The sequence below is a fragment of the Channa argus genome, chromosome 1, assembly GCF_033026475.1.
Source record: "Channa argus isolate prfri chromosome 1, Channa argus male v1.0, whole genome shotgun sequence".
Lineage (NCBI taxonomy): Eukaryota > Metazoa > Chordata > Actinopteri > Anabantiformes > Channidae > Channa > Channa argus.
The window spans coordinates 426,171-442,154 of NC_090197.1; the positions used below are offsets into that span (position 1 = coordinate 426,171).

Genomic DNA, 15,984 nt, shown 5'->3' on the forward strand with positions numbered 1-15,984 from the left:
GCAATTTGACTTCACAGTAACAGAGGACTGTGGTTATAAAATGTCTAATTTTTAACCACCTGAAAAACATCACAGGGCCCCTGCTACATCCCCCTGCAGTCTGCCTACAGGGCAAACAGGTCAGTAGATAATGCAGTTGCAATTACATCCTGGACCACCTCAACAGCCTGGAACATACACACAGCTCTACATTCAACACCATCACTCCAGAAATCTTCTCCCCTTTCCCAGCTCTCTGTCAGTGGGTCATCATACCACCAGCAGTTACATGCTACACATGGCAAACCAGTACTGGCCTCTTCAGGGATGTATCCTCTCCTCCCTGCTCTTCTGCCTCTACACAATCGACTGCAACTTTACTGTCAAGGTCCTAAAGTTTGCAGACGACACAACCGTTATCACCCTCATGTGAGATGATGATGAGACTGGATACCAACACGAGATTGATCAGCTGGTGCTGTTGTGAAGTTAAAACAACCTGGACCTGAACACACTTAAGACTGGGGAGATTAAAGTGGATTTCAGTGGGAAGTGGGAGAACATTGACTCTATCCTAAGAAAGGCTCAGAAGCAGATGTATTTGCTATGACAGCTGAGGAACTTAGATCTGACACCGAAGCTATTGATCCAGTTCTACACTGCTGTCTTTGAGTCTGTCCTGTGCTTGTCCATCACAGTCTAGTTTGGAGCAGCCACCAAACAGACTGCAGCACACAGAGAGAACTGCAGAGAGAATCAATGGTGCACCCGTCTTCATTGAGAACCAAGAAGCAGGCAAAGAAAATCACGACTGACCCCTCCCACCATGCACACAACCTTTTAGCTTCTTCCCTCTGGCAGGTGCTAAAGAGCTTCGTCTGTAAAAACCACCAGACACTAGGACAGTTTTTCCTTCTTTATGTAATTTGGATGTTGACTGCAGCTGTTACTCTGTCTGTAATAGTCATTGTTATATTGTCTGTATTGTTTTTTTTTTATTGTTTGAACATGTCCTTGAAAGCTACCAATGACTGAAGTAAATTGCCACTTATATAGCTTTAAAGGGCTTTTATCCAAAGCGCTTTAGAATGTTGATTCCCATTCACCAACACCAATGGCAGTGGCTGCCAGGCAAGGTGCTCACCTGACCCACCGGGAGCTTGGGGTTCAGTGTGTTGCCCAAGGACACTTCAACATGTAGCCAGGATCGAACCACTGACCCTATGGTCCATGGTCAACTGCCTTACCAACTGAGCTACAGCCGCCCCGGCGAAGTACATCCCTTGCACATGTGTTAGTTGATTTGGACAAGCAGATTCTGATTTAAGAGTGTCCACTGTCCCTAATAAATAAACTTAATACAGAAACTTAAACAGAAATACATCCTGATTAAGCCTGAAGGTTTACTGTGAAACAACTGAGACACAGCAAAAAGTGCCTGCTGTGAGGAAACAGGAGAAAGAGAAACTTCAGCCAGTTCAGAAATGAGGTTCATAGTGACAGCAGCTTAAAGAGAAAAACATGAAAACATAAAAAACGTCTACCTTCTCTGCTTAATGGTAACACCTCCCCTTCACACGATAGATGGATGGAATTAAAGAAATGTAAAGAAATTCATTCACATGAACACAATTATTCACACACTTCAACTCACACAGACCCAGAGAGGAGAGACAAAGAAATAGAGGATTAGCAGTTTAAACTGATTAAAGTTTTGTCACCTTTAACATGAATTTAGTATCATGTCTCACAGTCTACTAATACGTTACATGATCTACAGGCTACCTGTCTGGAGATGGGTGTTGTTAAGAGATGGTACTATACCATTGGCTGTTTTCTTCTTTTGATCCTCCCATGTAACTTCTGTCATGACATAGACAGAAAGTTTATTGGTCAAACCACAGAGACACTGAGGTGTTCCTTCTAATGTCAAACCAGTTAAACCAGCAGGATCCCAAACATACATCTGGAAAACACCACCTGAGCAGTTCACTAGGTTAAGCAACAAATCCACTTGAGACTCTGACTTGCCTTTTCTTGTCCCTCCAGGTGTTGCTGAGCGTCTGTCTGGTTCTGCCAGGTGGGATGACATGAACATGATGTAACAAAGATGGAACATGTAAATGTGATTATGAAAATGTCTGAACATTGATATACACGGACTAAGCAGACTGAGTTACAGCTACAGACCATCAAACCGGTAATGTACACACCTGGAGTCTGTGGGGGTGGGGCTGGTGTAGGTGCTGGTGAGGTGGTGGGCACAGGTGTTGAAGAAAGCATAGGAGGCAGGGCAGGTTCAGAGGGTGGCAGTGACTGGACTGTTGAAGCACTGCGAGGGGGTGGGGGAGTAACTGGGGTTGTTGCAGGAGCTGGAAGTGAGGCTTGAATATGAACAGGAGCTGGGCTTGGGGCTGCCAGAGGGCCAGGAGGAGGAGCAGGTACAGACACAGGAGTGGTAACAGAGACAGGGACAGGAGGTGGAGCAGGTACAGGAGGTGGTGCAGGAACAAGAGCAGGTACATAGACAGGGACAGGAGCAGGAGCAGGGGCTGGTAAAGGACCAGGAGCAGTAGCAGGAGCAAGTACAGAGACAGGAGCAGGTACAGAGACAGGGGCAGGAGCAGGAGCAGGAGCAAGTACAGAGACAGGAGCAGGAGCAGGTACAGAGACAGGGGCAGGAGCAGGAGCAGGGACAGTTACTGGGGGAGGTGGGGCTTGAACTCGAATAAGAGGAGGTGGGTGATGATTGACAAGGGAAGGGGCTTGTTTTTGTAAAATGGGATTGGCTAAAGTTGCAGCCAGTCCTCCTGTGGTGTGTGGGACCAACACTGATGGAGAGCAAAAGATTTTAGAAAAAATGAAAAAGAAACAATGAGAAAGATGAATGAAAACAGAACAATAATGAAGTCATGAATGATCACCACCCGTTTTGTCATCATGTGACTAGTTTTACATCACAATTAATTGCAAATACTGTTTGTCACAATCCTCGTTAAGATTAAATCTAAGTTTAACTGAAGCTGAAGCACCTTTGAGACTCAGCTGGCTCAGCCAAGCAGCACAAAGTTTACTAAATTAGTTGAAGAATCTCTGAGAGGGTTTTGGTTTTCCCAAATTCAGAAGTACACAGAAGTTTGCTTGTAGGTGAAGCTGTGCCTTCTGGAAGTGCTGCAAGATTGTTTTAAATGATTAAGATTCCTGCAGTGGTTGATCTTTATGATCTACGTATAGCAGTTGGCAGAGAAAACCAGAGAAAGTTTTCAATAACATCTGTAATCAGGTGGATTTAGTGAGATAGGCCCACTTCCCAACAAGCTAAATCTTCAGGCCAGGCTGCAACAGAAGGCCCTAATGTTACTTTGTTAGGGTTCTGCACTTGATCCTTGTGTGGCCTAACTTGTAGGTGCCAGGAAAGTGTAACTGCCAACAATCAGCCTAAGCACAACCCACAGATAGTGGAATGCAGATTTGGTGCCTTCTTGGACTGCAACCCACTGGGACCAGGACTCATTTAAGTGGATGATGATAATTGGAATAATGTTAGGACCATACAAATTCATCAACGAGTTTCACTGAGACACCCTAAACATGACGTTAGACACAGAAACCTGGACCTCCTGGAAGAATTACAGCTCCCAGAATGCGTTATCACCTAAGACATGAGGCATTGTTTTCCTAAACACATGCCAAGTGCTCATTCTGCAGTTTCATAAAAAACAACAAACAACATCTGTATACAAATACTTCAACAAGTACTAGAAAGGTATTGTTTCCAAAGAGGTCTAGGTCTATGCTGAAGGAGCTATACCTGTCTGCACAGTGTCAGGGGGTTCTCCTCCATCTGAAAGACACAACTCTCCGTTAGGCTCTCTGTATTAACGGAGATTACTACTCTTATCCACGTTGATGATACCATTCATAAACAGTTTTCTATCTTTCAGCAGATAACACGCTGTCCCTTCCAGTGAAAGCCCCATTGCTTTACCCACCCTAACAGTCATTAAAACTGAATTTGGTCTTTTTCTTCATTCAATTCTGATAAAACTGAGTTCGCCCATATCAGTTCTGATAGTATGCACTCAGATCTCAGAATTTGTCCAACAACACAAATTTGATATTCATGTCAGTAATGCTGTCCAATCTTACTTGAGCCACTCAACAGGTATCTGTACATTTAGAGTTTGAAAGAATTTATCCAATAGTGTCAGAGCAGGGAGCAATCAACAACACAGCTTTCCAAATTATACACAGTTAAAATACTAACAAACACAGGAACAGAGATTGTAATACTTTAATACTTTGACTTTGTGGCCTCATACTGTAGGTTTCATTCTAAACACACTGCTAATGTTAGAATAAAGAGGACCAGGCTTAACTGTTACTGCAAATAGCATCGTGTGGACACTGCTATTTAGTAGGTTACAGAGGTCACCTGACAGCTATTTTACAGACATACCTCTGTCTGGGTGTCCTTTAGGTGGAATAATAGGCAATTTGCGCCCCCTGCGGCTGAATACTGGTGTTCCTGTTGGACTTGTCTGGGTTGATGCACCTCGAGGGTTTGTCCTGTAATCAATAAAATAAATAAAAAGAATTAAACACACGACTCAAACTACCAACCTCACAGGAGCAAATCAAGGTCAAAAAGGTCAAGGGTGGCCATGCTGCAATTTTAGCTACAAACAAGCTGATGGCTTTTCTACTGTTATGGAGATCTTATTGAAGACACTACTGAGCTTCTTCTGTCAATCAGAAGTGTGACCCTGGGAGTGGACAGTTCTCCATTGTTACAGAGACTAATCCATAGTCAGTGAAATGAAAGGTTTGCCACTCGAAGTGTAGTCCATTCAGCTGTTCAAACTGCAGGCTCTAAAAACTAAACTTGTTCACAGAATAATCAGTCATTTACCAGGTCAACAGAAATAACAGTGACATAAACCACTTAGAACTGCTTATATACAATGCTTTGAGAAAATGTAAGATGTGTTGAATCCAAACCTCCAGATATTCCATAATTCATCAAATCCACAGGGGCCTTTCCATGGATTCACTAGTCAGACTTTGCTTAAAATAACTGAACCCAAACTTATTCTAAATATTATGTTACTAATGGTACTAAAACCTTTATTTAGCTATATACTTTTTAATTTGACCCCACTGAGGCTCAGACCTCTTCAGAGAGGACAGATGGAACAACTGATCAGGTTCTGAGGCCAGGTAGTGTAGATCTGGATTCAGCCTGAGATTAAGAGGACAACTTGACTATTGAGGGTCAAGGAGGTCACAAACAGTGGTTGGCAATAGAAAAAAAAAAAACATGGCTTAATGACCTTCAAGGTTTGAAGTACTTCAGAGGTTAAACATGACTTTGGCTTTCAGTTTTCTTTCAGTTTGAAAGAAAATGGACACCATCTTCTCAGGAGGTGCATGCAACACAACCAAACAAACAAACATGCTGTGAAATAAACTGCAATCAGGAAATGCAATCAGAGATGAAACATGCACAACCAAAAAAAAAAAAAGTGAATGTTAAAGCTTTATTCCAACAAAAACCATGTGACCATCGAAGATACTGAGAGGTTCTTAGTGGTATGATGTCACCCTGAGCCAATCAGAAAGAGTTTTGGGTTAAAATAAAAGCGAGGACATTCTTTCTGATCGGTCAACTGTGGGTCACCTGGTCAGGGCAGGCGAGGGAGGGGCAGAGCGTTGGAACTTCAGATGGGCGGAGTCAACTCTGTCAGTGGAGTGAGAGCGTGTGTAGACAGGTCGGTCTGCCATTGCTCGCTGGTCGGCTGAGCGAGAGCGACCATAGTAATCCCGGCGGTCTATCCCCCGACTGTACCTGCATGTCACCATGAAAATTATTACCCATCATCACCAGGATTACCACTGCACCTGTAGTCAAGTTAGTAACATCACCATGAGGATCAAGTCACTTTGTCACACCTGTGGAAGGCTGCAAGGCACAACTAGGGAGAGGCATCGAAGGCTGAAAAATAGAAATGATAGAACTTCATCTCCCATTAGGCCTCAGCTACAGCAAAGTATGCTGGGTAGGAAATGAAGGACAGTCAAAGCCATGGTCAGTGCAGAGAATGTAACTGATTCAGAATGGTTAAATGTCTGAGGAGTCAAGGAAGAGCTTTCAGTCAGCATCAATGGTCATCATCCTGTGGAGAACTTGATCCAAGTTTAAGTTTGGTGATGTAAATTGTGTATTTACTTTGTCTGAAGCCTGTTGGAAAGTGAGTGTTCGAGCAGCTCTAAACATATTTATTTTTCCCACCGGCACCATAAATGTTTGATGCTCATTTACATTAAATCATTTAGCAGATGCTTTTATCCAAAGCGCCTTACAAGGCAGCAAAAATTTAAGTCAGGAAAGAGCAGAAAGGAAGGCGTTTTATTTATTTTTTATTTATTTATTTATTTTTAGATAGAATAGATTTAGGTGCATAGGAAGATGTGGAAGAGTTCTGTTTTCAGCAGCAATGAAGAGATGAAAGGCAATGCTGCAATTGATACAGCTTGAGACAAACAAACACCAGATGCCATTTCATGACCAGGGTATGTAGCAAACCAGCTCATTTAAAATGTATTGCTCATCATTGTTTCATCATCAGGTTAATATTTTGGATTAGGAATGAATATTTCTCCCATCAGCTGCAACTGGAAGCTTGAACACACAAACATCTAAAAACACCAAAAAGATCAAACTAGACATGATAATTAATGTTTACTCTCTACGTGATTAGGGCTTTGGCAGTTATGTAGGTAGTCCTTTGGGGGGAAAGAATATTGTCACAGAAAAGAGATACAGGTGTGTTTGATCATCTAAACTTGGACTGAACATACAGTGTCTCGTCGACTCCAGATGAACTTTGAAAGTTCAAAATTCCACAAACACTCAGTGAAACATGTTCTACTCTACACTGACAAAGACAGTTTGGATGGAGAAATAAAGGAGGAGGGTGGACTGAGGAACTACGTCTGTCGGCTGTGGCCACTTTACCTCAGCACTTCGCTGTCAAAGGCGTCAGGTTCGTAGGGGAAATCTGGGATGAAGTCTTGACTGAAGAACAGAAAAATGTAAGAATTCCACAATGTGATGAATGTTCCAATACTACAATATCCATAACCCCAGGGGCTCACCTATAGTCCTCACAGCTGCCATTCATCATGTGGTTTGTCCAGGGAGTTTGGTTCAGAACATTAAAGCATCTTTGACACAAAAAAGCACATGTAAACCTTAGAATGGGCTTACTTTTATCATCCCAATACTGCAACTAATGGTACTAGGAGTACTATTGCTACTACTGCAGTTATGTAATATGCAGATGCAGTACCTGTCATAGGAATCAAGAGAATTGCCAACAGACATTCTTCGGAGTGACCTAAATACACAAAAACAGACAGGCTGTGAAGTACTACTAGGGTTGGGAATCATTTCAGTTCCCGTTCTGCTCATTGAATCCCTTTCTAATTGAATCCAGTTCTACACACCTTACTGCAGTGCCCTTAAAACTGTCACCACCCAAACATCTCCCAAATACCTAGAGAGACTCTGTTAGTAAATGACTGGAAAAGCAATCATCTATTGGATTTTTAAAATATGTCAGTCTATATGAGTCAACCCCCACAATTCCTATTAATTATAATGTTCCTAAAGGCACAGGCTGAGGTGGAGGAGTAGCAGCAATATTCCACTCTAGCTTACCAATAAACCCTAGACCTAAACATAAACTCATTTGAGAACTTTACTCCTAGCCTTTCACACCGAAAATCAAAAATTACTTCTATTAGTTATTGTGTACCATCCTCCAGTCCCATATTCAGAGTTTTTGATGGCATTTTCAGATTATCTGTCCAATTTAGTGCCAAGTACAGATAAAGTCATTATGGTGGGTGACTTTAGCATTCATGTAGATGCTTACAACTGCCTTAACACTGCATTTATTTCATTATTACATTCAATTGTTTTTTCCAAAATGTAAATAAAACCACTCAATGTTTTAATCACACCATAGACCTTATCTATATATAGAGCATTGGAACTGATAATTTTACAGTATTTCCTCATAATTCTCTTTTGTCTGACCATTTTCTAATAACATTTGAATTCACAATAGTGGACTATAAAGCAGTTAGAGTTAGAAAACAGCATATTATTCATCATTACTAGAGGAAAACAAGAACAACCCTCAGTTTCTTTTCACCACTGTAGCCAGGCTGACTAAGAGGCATAGTTCTGTTGGGCCTAGTATTCCCTTAACTCATAGCAGGAATGACCTCATGACTCTCTTTAGGAATATAATTATCCTACAGATAGATCTCCATGTACAACAGTCCTAGAATCATCAATAAGGCCCCAATACCTTTTAGACTGCTTTTTACCCATAGACCTCGCTGAGTTAACTTCAACTATAACCTCATTTAAATTAACTATACGTCCTTTAAACCCTATCCTTAGCTACATCCATTTTATATATCATAAATCACTATTTCTAGAAACTGGCTATGTACCACAGGCCTATAAGGTAGCTGTAATCAAACCACTACTTAAAAACCCTGTCTTGAGCCAGGTGTTTTAGCCAAATACAGATCAATATCCAATCTCCCTTTTATTTCTAAAATACTTGAAAAAAAAAGTTGCAAAACAAATGTGTGACCACCTTTACAGGAATAATTTGTATGAAGACTTTCAGTCATGATTTAGAGTTCATCATATTAAAGAAACAGCACTGGTAAAATTCACCAACGATCTTCTCTTGGCTTCTGATAATGGACTTATCTATACTTGTTCCGTTAGATATTAGTGCCGCATTCGACACCATTGATCACAACATTTTATTACAGAGACTAGAACATGAAATTGGGATTAAAGGAACTGCATTATGTTGGTCTAAATCTATTAGATAGATTTCAATTTGTTTATGTTAATAATGAATCCTCTATGCGCACAAAGATTAGCTATGGAGTTCTACAAGGCTCTGTGTTAGGACCAATACTTTTTACTTTATATATGTCTAACATTATTAGAAAAAACTCCATAAATTTCCATTGCTATGCTGATGATACCAAGCTATATCTATCTATGGAACCACATTAAATAATCAATTAATGAAACTTCAAGCATGTCTAAAAGACATAAAAGCCTGGATGTCTCACAATTTCCTACTTCTAAACTCAGACAAAACTGAAGTCACAATATTGGGGTCTAAAAATGTGCTTTCCAACCATATCATTACTCTAGATGGCATAAATCTGGCCCCCAGTAGTACTGCAGTACTACTGTCTCAAAGATGCCCAAAAACTAGTCCATGCATTTTTATTTCTAGGTTGGACTACTGTAATTCCCTACTTTCAGGATGCCCCAGCAACTCCCAAGAGAGCCTGCAATTAATCAAAAATGCTGCAACAAGAGTGCCGACTGGATCTAGCAAGAGAGATCATATTTCACCTTCACTAGCTTGGCTTCCCATTAAATTTAGAATAAAATTTAAAACCCTGCTTCCTACATACAGATCTCTTAACAGTCAGGCTCCATCATATACAGTATAAAATACCTCTTAGTACCATACCATCTTAATAGACCACTTTGATCTCAGAATGCAGGCCTACTTGTGGTTCCCAGAATTTCCAAAGGTAGAATGGGAGGCAGGGCCTTTAGCCATCAAGCTCCTCTCCTGAAGGAACCAGCTCCCAGTTCAGATTCAGGAAGCAGACACCCTGTCTACTTTTAAGTCTAGGCTTAAAACCTTCCTCTTTGATAAAGATTATAGTTGGTTATAGTCATGCTGCTATAGGCTTAGACTGGTGGGGGACCCACCCCCTGATGCACTGAATTCTTTTCCTTCTCCCAACCCCCTCTCCTCTTCTCTCCCCCCACATCTATATGGCACCCATGTATGACATTAAATATGCATCTTTCTTTCTGTATCCACTGTGTGCATCTCCAGTGCACAGCTACTGGTCCTACCAACCTTCCCAATGTTTTGTTGTTTTTTGTTGCCTTTTCCTTTTCTCTCTTCACTTTCCACTCACCCCAACCGGTTAAGGCAGATGGCCGCCCACCCTGAGCCTGGTTCTGCTGGTGGTTTCTTCTGTTAAAGGGAGTTTTTCCTCTCCACTGTTGCCTAGGGCTTGCTCAAGGGGGATTTGTTGGGTTTTAGTCTTGACTTCATTATGTAAAGTGTTTTGAGATGACTTTGATATGAATTGGCGCTATATAAATAAAGTTAAATTTAAACATTTCATTGAATTAAATCCTGGGGTCATTCTTATTTTTGGAGAACATAAATTAGCAGATCACTATTGTAACATTTCTGTTGTAATCAGTGAACTGTGATAGTAAGGTTCTTTAACACCATTTTTAGAAATACTATTTTGAATTCTCAAAGCTGTTCCCAAAACTGAAATTTATTTAGGGTGAGGATCTGTACGCGTTAAGAAATTCACAGTTCTTGGAAATCTGGAACCTGCTCCAAGTTGAAACCAGTTCCAGATTTCCAAGAACAGTAGGTTTGCAAAGACAGGTATTTCTTGATATCCAGCTCTAAGCAGTATCACTGTGTTGTAAAACCAGGACTACCATCTATATTGCAACCTATACTACAACTAGTTCTACAACCTGAACTAAGACCAGCACTACACCTAGTAAAGCTAAACAGTACAACAACCAGAACTACATACTTAAATAATGCAACCTGTAGTTCAATCAGGTACACCACCAAGACTACACTTTGAACTACTACTCATATAATGAGTACCAAAACAATACTGGTTATAAACCTGGGTCAGGCCTGCTGTGTGTCCTCTGATTGCTCTAGTAACACAGCAGGTGTATGTAATAGTGAGTCTGACGCTGGTTATTGAGCATTTATTGATTGGTCTATAAGAATTAGTTTTGTGGTCACACAGTGAACCAGTCTGTGAGCTGATTGGCTGGGCCCAGGTGACACAGGTCCACCATATGTTGTCATGGTTACCTGTCCAGGCTGCCATACTGGGTGGCATCAGAGTACGCTCGGCTCAGTTTGGAGCCTTGCAGCAGCCGAATGGCATCCTCCCGGTACAAAGGGTAGAGAGGGTTATCGCTGCAAACCAGAGGTCAAAGGAATCCAGTGAGGTCAGGGGTCAAAGATCAGGAATGACAGTGAAGTAAAATAAAAGAGATAGCCTGCCTTATTTTCTTCCTGTCTATCATTCTAATTGTCATCACATTTCATCTGATTTTACCTTGATCATCTACTCTCACCTTGTTTGTCTCCTGCCAGCTGCTTTCTTTTGTGTTGTTGGAGGGACTTTCTACAAACAACACGTTATTATTTTATCTGCTGTAGACTCTGATCTGATTGGACCTCAGTTTGTATCGACTGCTCCAACAGATGCTCACCTGTGAGGAGGCGGTTGGCTTGGCGACCGTGACCTCTTCCTGACCATGTCTGATTGGGAGCAATGATTGGAAGACATCATCTGCTCTGGCACTGAGAGGGTGGAGCTGTGGAGGTCCCGTCCATTTTGTCGGTAGTCTACACACAGAAACAGACAGGGGACAGAAACAGGGGTCTATCCATTAACACCGAGACAGCTCTTTGCTCTGAGGATCTAGTGAGACCAAGTTTTACAACAGAATCACAGCCATTGCTTAAGTCATTACTGGACTCTACTTTAATTACCCAGGAGCCTCCTGGTCTCTGAGACAAACAGCATTGAGGATTCACTAAAACCAGAGTTTAAACCAGGCTTCCCGAGGAAGGGGGGGGGGGAAGGAGCGTGCACTGAGCTGCAGGTGTTGCTATGCATGATGAGACCTGCTCACCTGATATCACCCCGATGCCATCTTCACAGTCGTAGTCTGAAAACTCGCTGTCACTGATCCTTTGAGACCCTGCAGAGAGAGACAGAGGACATTTAAGCCTATAAGCAGCTCCTGTGTAATCCTCCACAAGCAGGTGCACTAATCCAGCACAGGAGGGAAGACACTGCTCAACACTGAGGGAAAATCACAGTCCAGTTTACTGAAATGGCAACAAGTGACTTCCCTACGCTCTCAACAACCTCTACTACCACATCTACCTAGAAAACTGGAAGCTTCTTTAAAGACCCTTCAAGCCATTTGAGAACTGTCAGTCATCGGCTGAACCCCCACATGGATTTAGTACAATGTGCACTTCAAGGATACTTATAAATGTGCAAAAAAAACCCTCCCAAAGTCGTTTTGAATGGTCCTTAAGTGAACAGGAACCACACAGACTCACTGTTAGGATCCTTTCATCTCTTGTGACCCCTTAAAAAACCGTGGTGGATCTAAACATCCCAAAGGCTCGTGGGACAGTCCTGGAGACAGCTATAGGTCCTGGGGAATTCTGGAACTCACCCCCAGTATCCCCACAGCTGGTTCTATAAAATTGAAGAATTTTTAAAAAAAAACCCTGGAGCATTTCAAAGTCATCCAGACCCTGTTCTTTTGTAGCTGGGATATTTTCACCAGACAGTGGAACCCTTTCAAAGAGCCCTGGAGCCACCTTGACCACAGCAGGAAGAAGCTCTAGAACATTGGAGGAGCCCACTTAGGACCAAGATAAAGTATTATTAGAACCCCATTAAGGACCACCAAACATTGAAAAGAACCGCTTCATGGAAACTCCCCACATTCCCATCAGTATTCAGAGGTGCAGGTTTTCATTCAGTCAACCCCCCATCACCTTCCACTGGCTGAGTTAAAAGTTTAAAAAAGTATAATCAGCCTGTTAGCTTTGCATCAGTTGGGGATAAGCCATAAGAGTTAGCATTAGCTACAGAGCACAGCAGCCACATCACACACAGACACACTTATTTTAGTTATTAGTTATTACCTGAGTTACAGTAAGGACCTTTGTCTGGCAAAGCATCATGGGAGAAAAGTAAAAACAACATAAGTTAAACTGAATTAAATGTTTCATTTTCAGAGAAGGAGAATGCTGTGTATCGGCAGGTGCAATTGTGTAGTTGTACTGTATATTACTAGTGCATATTATATCACAGCCTGTTATTACCATGTTTCTATTGTGTACTATCATCAGTGAGTATATTCCTCTTCTTCTTTTTCTTCTTCTTCTTCTTCTTCTTCTTCTTCTTCTTCTTCTTCTTCTTCTTCTTATTATTATTGTGTATTTAAATGTGTGTTATAACAATGAGCAGCGTGTACTCACTCTGCAGCCTCCTGCTGGGCTGGCAGGGCTCCGGCTGCAGTCCTCTCCTCTGCAGGTAGGGAGAAGCATTAGGCAGCGGTGTGGAGGAGACATCATGGAGCTGCAGTTTGTACCAGTGAGGCTGATCGTCCAGCAGAGCTGACTCCAGTTCTATCAGAACCTTGAGAACCAAGAAAACACGCAAATTGTCACTGGACTCTCTAACACTAACTATGTGTCAAGACTTGGAGGTGTACTCCATGTGTTCTGACCTCTCCTAGGAACTGGCTCTCCTCCTCTCGGACTCTAGCCTGATCCCAAACCGTGAGCTCCAACGTCCGCTCCCTGAACTCCCGCCTGTGGACCGGAGAGTACATGAAGGTCTGGTTCCACCGAGGTTCCATCGACTTCTTCACTGTCTTAGTTCTCCGCTTACTCTTATCACTGCGAGGGGAGGGAAGGACAATCAGCAACCAATCACAGAGTAGAATCCACTGCTGGGTCTGCAGGTTGTACAGCTCTGGTTTCTAACTGGTTCTTTTGTTCACCTTCTATCTGGTAGAAAGTAGATCTTTACGTAAGGGTTCCTGGGTCGGCCATCCTCTCGAACAGGGAGTTCTTTGGCTCCAAGAACTGTGACAATCATCTGATGGCCAACTTTATCATACCAGAGCTTTACCTGTGTAAAACACATTTACATCAGAACAGCCCTATCAAACACAGAACTCTGCAAAGAGGAGCTCTGGAGAACCATGTTGGAACCACACACGTGATACAGTAGAGAAGCGCACAGAACAGACAGTAATATATACTGTATAGAATATAGAGCTGAACACAAACCGAGCCAGAATCATTTAGAACAACAGTAGAACCATACTGCGGAATGGTGGCTATATTGAACAGGTCATGTCACAATACCAGAATTGTGAGTGGATACCAGTTCCATCACCACTTCATGATTCAACACCAATTTTGATACAATAAAAATTAACTAATGATATAAAGGTCTTTGACATGCACTTTGTATTCCACTACAACAACAAAAAGGTGTCAGTTCCATAGTTGATAACAGATAACCTGTCTCAAATTATGTGATCCAGACAGGTCTACCTCATTAAGTATGTGCACAAGTGAGTAGACATGTTGCTGCTCCTGCACCTGCCAATACACAGCATTCTCCTTATATTTGTTTCTACCACACCTGTAGGATTATCATGCAGCCTAATCAGAGGCTGAGGAATCACCATCTAAAACTCTTACTACGGTTATGAAGGTACGTTTGGTACCATGAGTACCACATTTACAGAAGTTTTGACTTGGTTCTAGTGACCAGAGCAGAACCACCAAAAAAAGCCTGAAAGAAGAGCAGAATCCTTTGGATCAGAGCGAATACTCAACTCAACTCTGCAATGCTCTACGTTTAATTTAAAGCTGCAGCATTTTTATTTAAAGCTACAGTATGCGATTTTAAATCTGTACAATGTTTATTCAAAATCTGCATTTGATTATTTAATGCTGCAGTACATTTATTTTGAACTGCAGTAAATTTTAAAGCTATACTGGTGACTATGATGCTAACTACATACTAAAAACTATAAAATCAGGTCAGGGAATTAAACTACAAAACATAGATAGTGGGGAAACAGATGTCCAACTCCTCTGCATTTACCTGGATTCTGGGAACCAGAGGATGCCTGTTTACAGTCTGAAACATACACACATCCATCACAATGGAGACATGCAACAAGCTGACAACAGGGTGGCTGTGCAGTGCATGCTGGGTAAACTTACAGACACCTGTCCAGACAGGACAGTTGGGCTCATGGGAGATGTGACAGAGATGGATGGACCCATTTTCTGAGAGTCGAAGGAACCTGAACCTACACCCAGAGTGGAGAGAACAGCTGATACAGGGAATGTCTTCCTGGGTATTATATTGTATTAGTGTGCATACTGTGGGGAGGGGGTCTTAGTGTCAGATCACACAGTAAATAATGAACTCACTGGAGTCCAGCTGCATGTGGGGACCATCTGCTGCTCTGGAAACACCTCTGAAATATAAAAATTGTAGCAGAACAGAACTTTGTGTTCTCATTGAAAATATAGAACTTGTTTCCTAAATGTCAGGGCTGCTGACCGCTTGCAGATCCAGTTCTTATTTTGGTAAAAGCTCAGGTTCCTGTTGTTAACTCAGCATAAGTATGTAAACATATTATGTTATAATAAGACTAACGTCTGTGTGACCTCTGACCCACCTGATAGGGCGGGACACCACCAGTTCCACCTGCGGTTCGGGTTTGGACTCCATTATGATGTTATAAACTTCATTAAACGTGGCTCCTTGTAGAACCCGACCATTCCACTCCAGAACCTGATCACCTACAGCAGCAGAAGAGCACTAATAGAAACATTTTTTACTTGTGGTTCTGATCTTGCTAAAGGACGGTGGTTACCTGGTCTCAGGTGTCCTACAGTATCAGCCAGACTACCTCTCTTCACCTTGGTGATGAAGGCACAGAGACGTCCAGACTCAGTCATCTTCCCCCCAACAACCTGAAAACATGCTGGCCATGAGCAAGGCACTGACGGAGCTGAGGGGCTCAAACAGGAGCAGGAGAACAACAAGAGACACAAAACAAGCTGCAGAAGAAGAGTTTGTCACCTTAAGTCCCAGCAGTGCCCCTGTATCTGCAGGAACCGTCCCATCCTTCATCCTCTTGTTCAGCAGAATCCGACCAATCAGACGCTCTCCGTCCTTGGACGGTTGCCATGTGACCGGTTGCTGAAAATTCAGTGTTAAACACAAGTGGTTGCTTAGCAACAATAA

At 42.2% G+C, this 15,984-nt stretch overlaps 1 protein-coding gene across 21 annotated transcripts in view; it reads right to left on the reverse strand.

Moving 5' to 3' along the window:
• The window catches only part of rims2b (regulating synaptic membrane exocytosis 2b), a 37,570-nt gene that overhangs the window by 10,136 nt on the left and 11,450 nt on the right, over positions 1-15,984 (reverse strand). For 6 of the 21 annotated variants that reach the window (XM_067496074.1, XM_067495983.1, XM_067495707.1 and 3 more), the window contains 23 exons: positions 15,820-15,939; positions 15,611-15,710; positions 15,413-15,536; positions 15,162-15,208; positions 14,949-15,037; positions 14,827-14,862; positions 13,706-13,836; positions 13,430-13,601; positions 13,179-13,338; positions 12,843-12,866; positions 11,807-11,875; positions 11,381-11,516; positions 10,974-11,081; positions 7,332-7,379; positions 7,138-7,206; positions 6,998-7,057; positions 5,660-5,827; positions 4,439-4,548; positions 3,791-3,823; positions 2,193-2,810; positions 2,011-2,052; positions 1,804-1,842; positions 1,524-1,550 (listed from right to left, as the gene is read on the reverse strand). In XM_067496074.1, coding sequence (XP_067352175.1) covers positions 1,524-1,550; positions 1,804-1,842; positions 2,011-2,052; positions 2,193-2,810; positions 3,791-3,823; positions 4,439-4,548; positions 5,660-5,827; positions 6,998-7,057; positions 7,138-7,206; positions 7,332-7,379; positions 10,974-11,081; positions 11,381-11,516; positions 11,807-11,875; positions 12,843-12,866; positions 13,179-13,338; positions 13,430-13,601; positions 13,706-13,836; positions 14,827-14,862; positions 14,949-15,037; positions 15,162-15,208; positions 15,413-15,536; positions 15,611-15,710; positions 15,820-15,939 — 2,530 coding nt within the window. The remainder of the gene's footprint in view (positions 1-1,523; positions 1,551-1,803; positions 1,843-2,010; positions 2,053-2,192; positions 2,811-3,790; positions 3,824-4,438; positions 4,549-5,659; positions 5,828-6,997; positions 7,058-7,137; positions 7,207-7,331; positions 7,380-10,973; positions 11,082-11,380; positions 11,517-11,806; positions 11,876-12,842; positions 12,867-13,178; positions 13,339-13,429; positions 13,602-13,705; positions 13,837-14,826; positions 14,863-14,948; positions 15,038-15,161; positions 15,209-15,412; positions 15,537-15,610; positions 15,711-15,819; positions 15,940-15,984) is intronic. The other 15 variants (XM_067496163.1, XM_067495121.1, XM_067495808.1 and 12 more) reach the window with 15 other exon arrangements.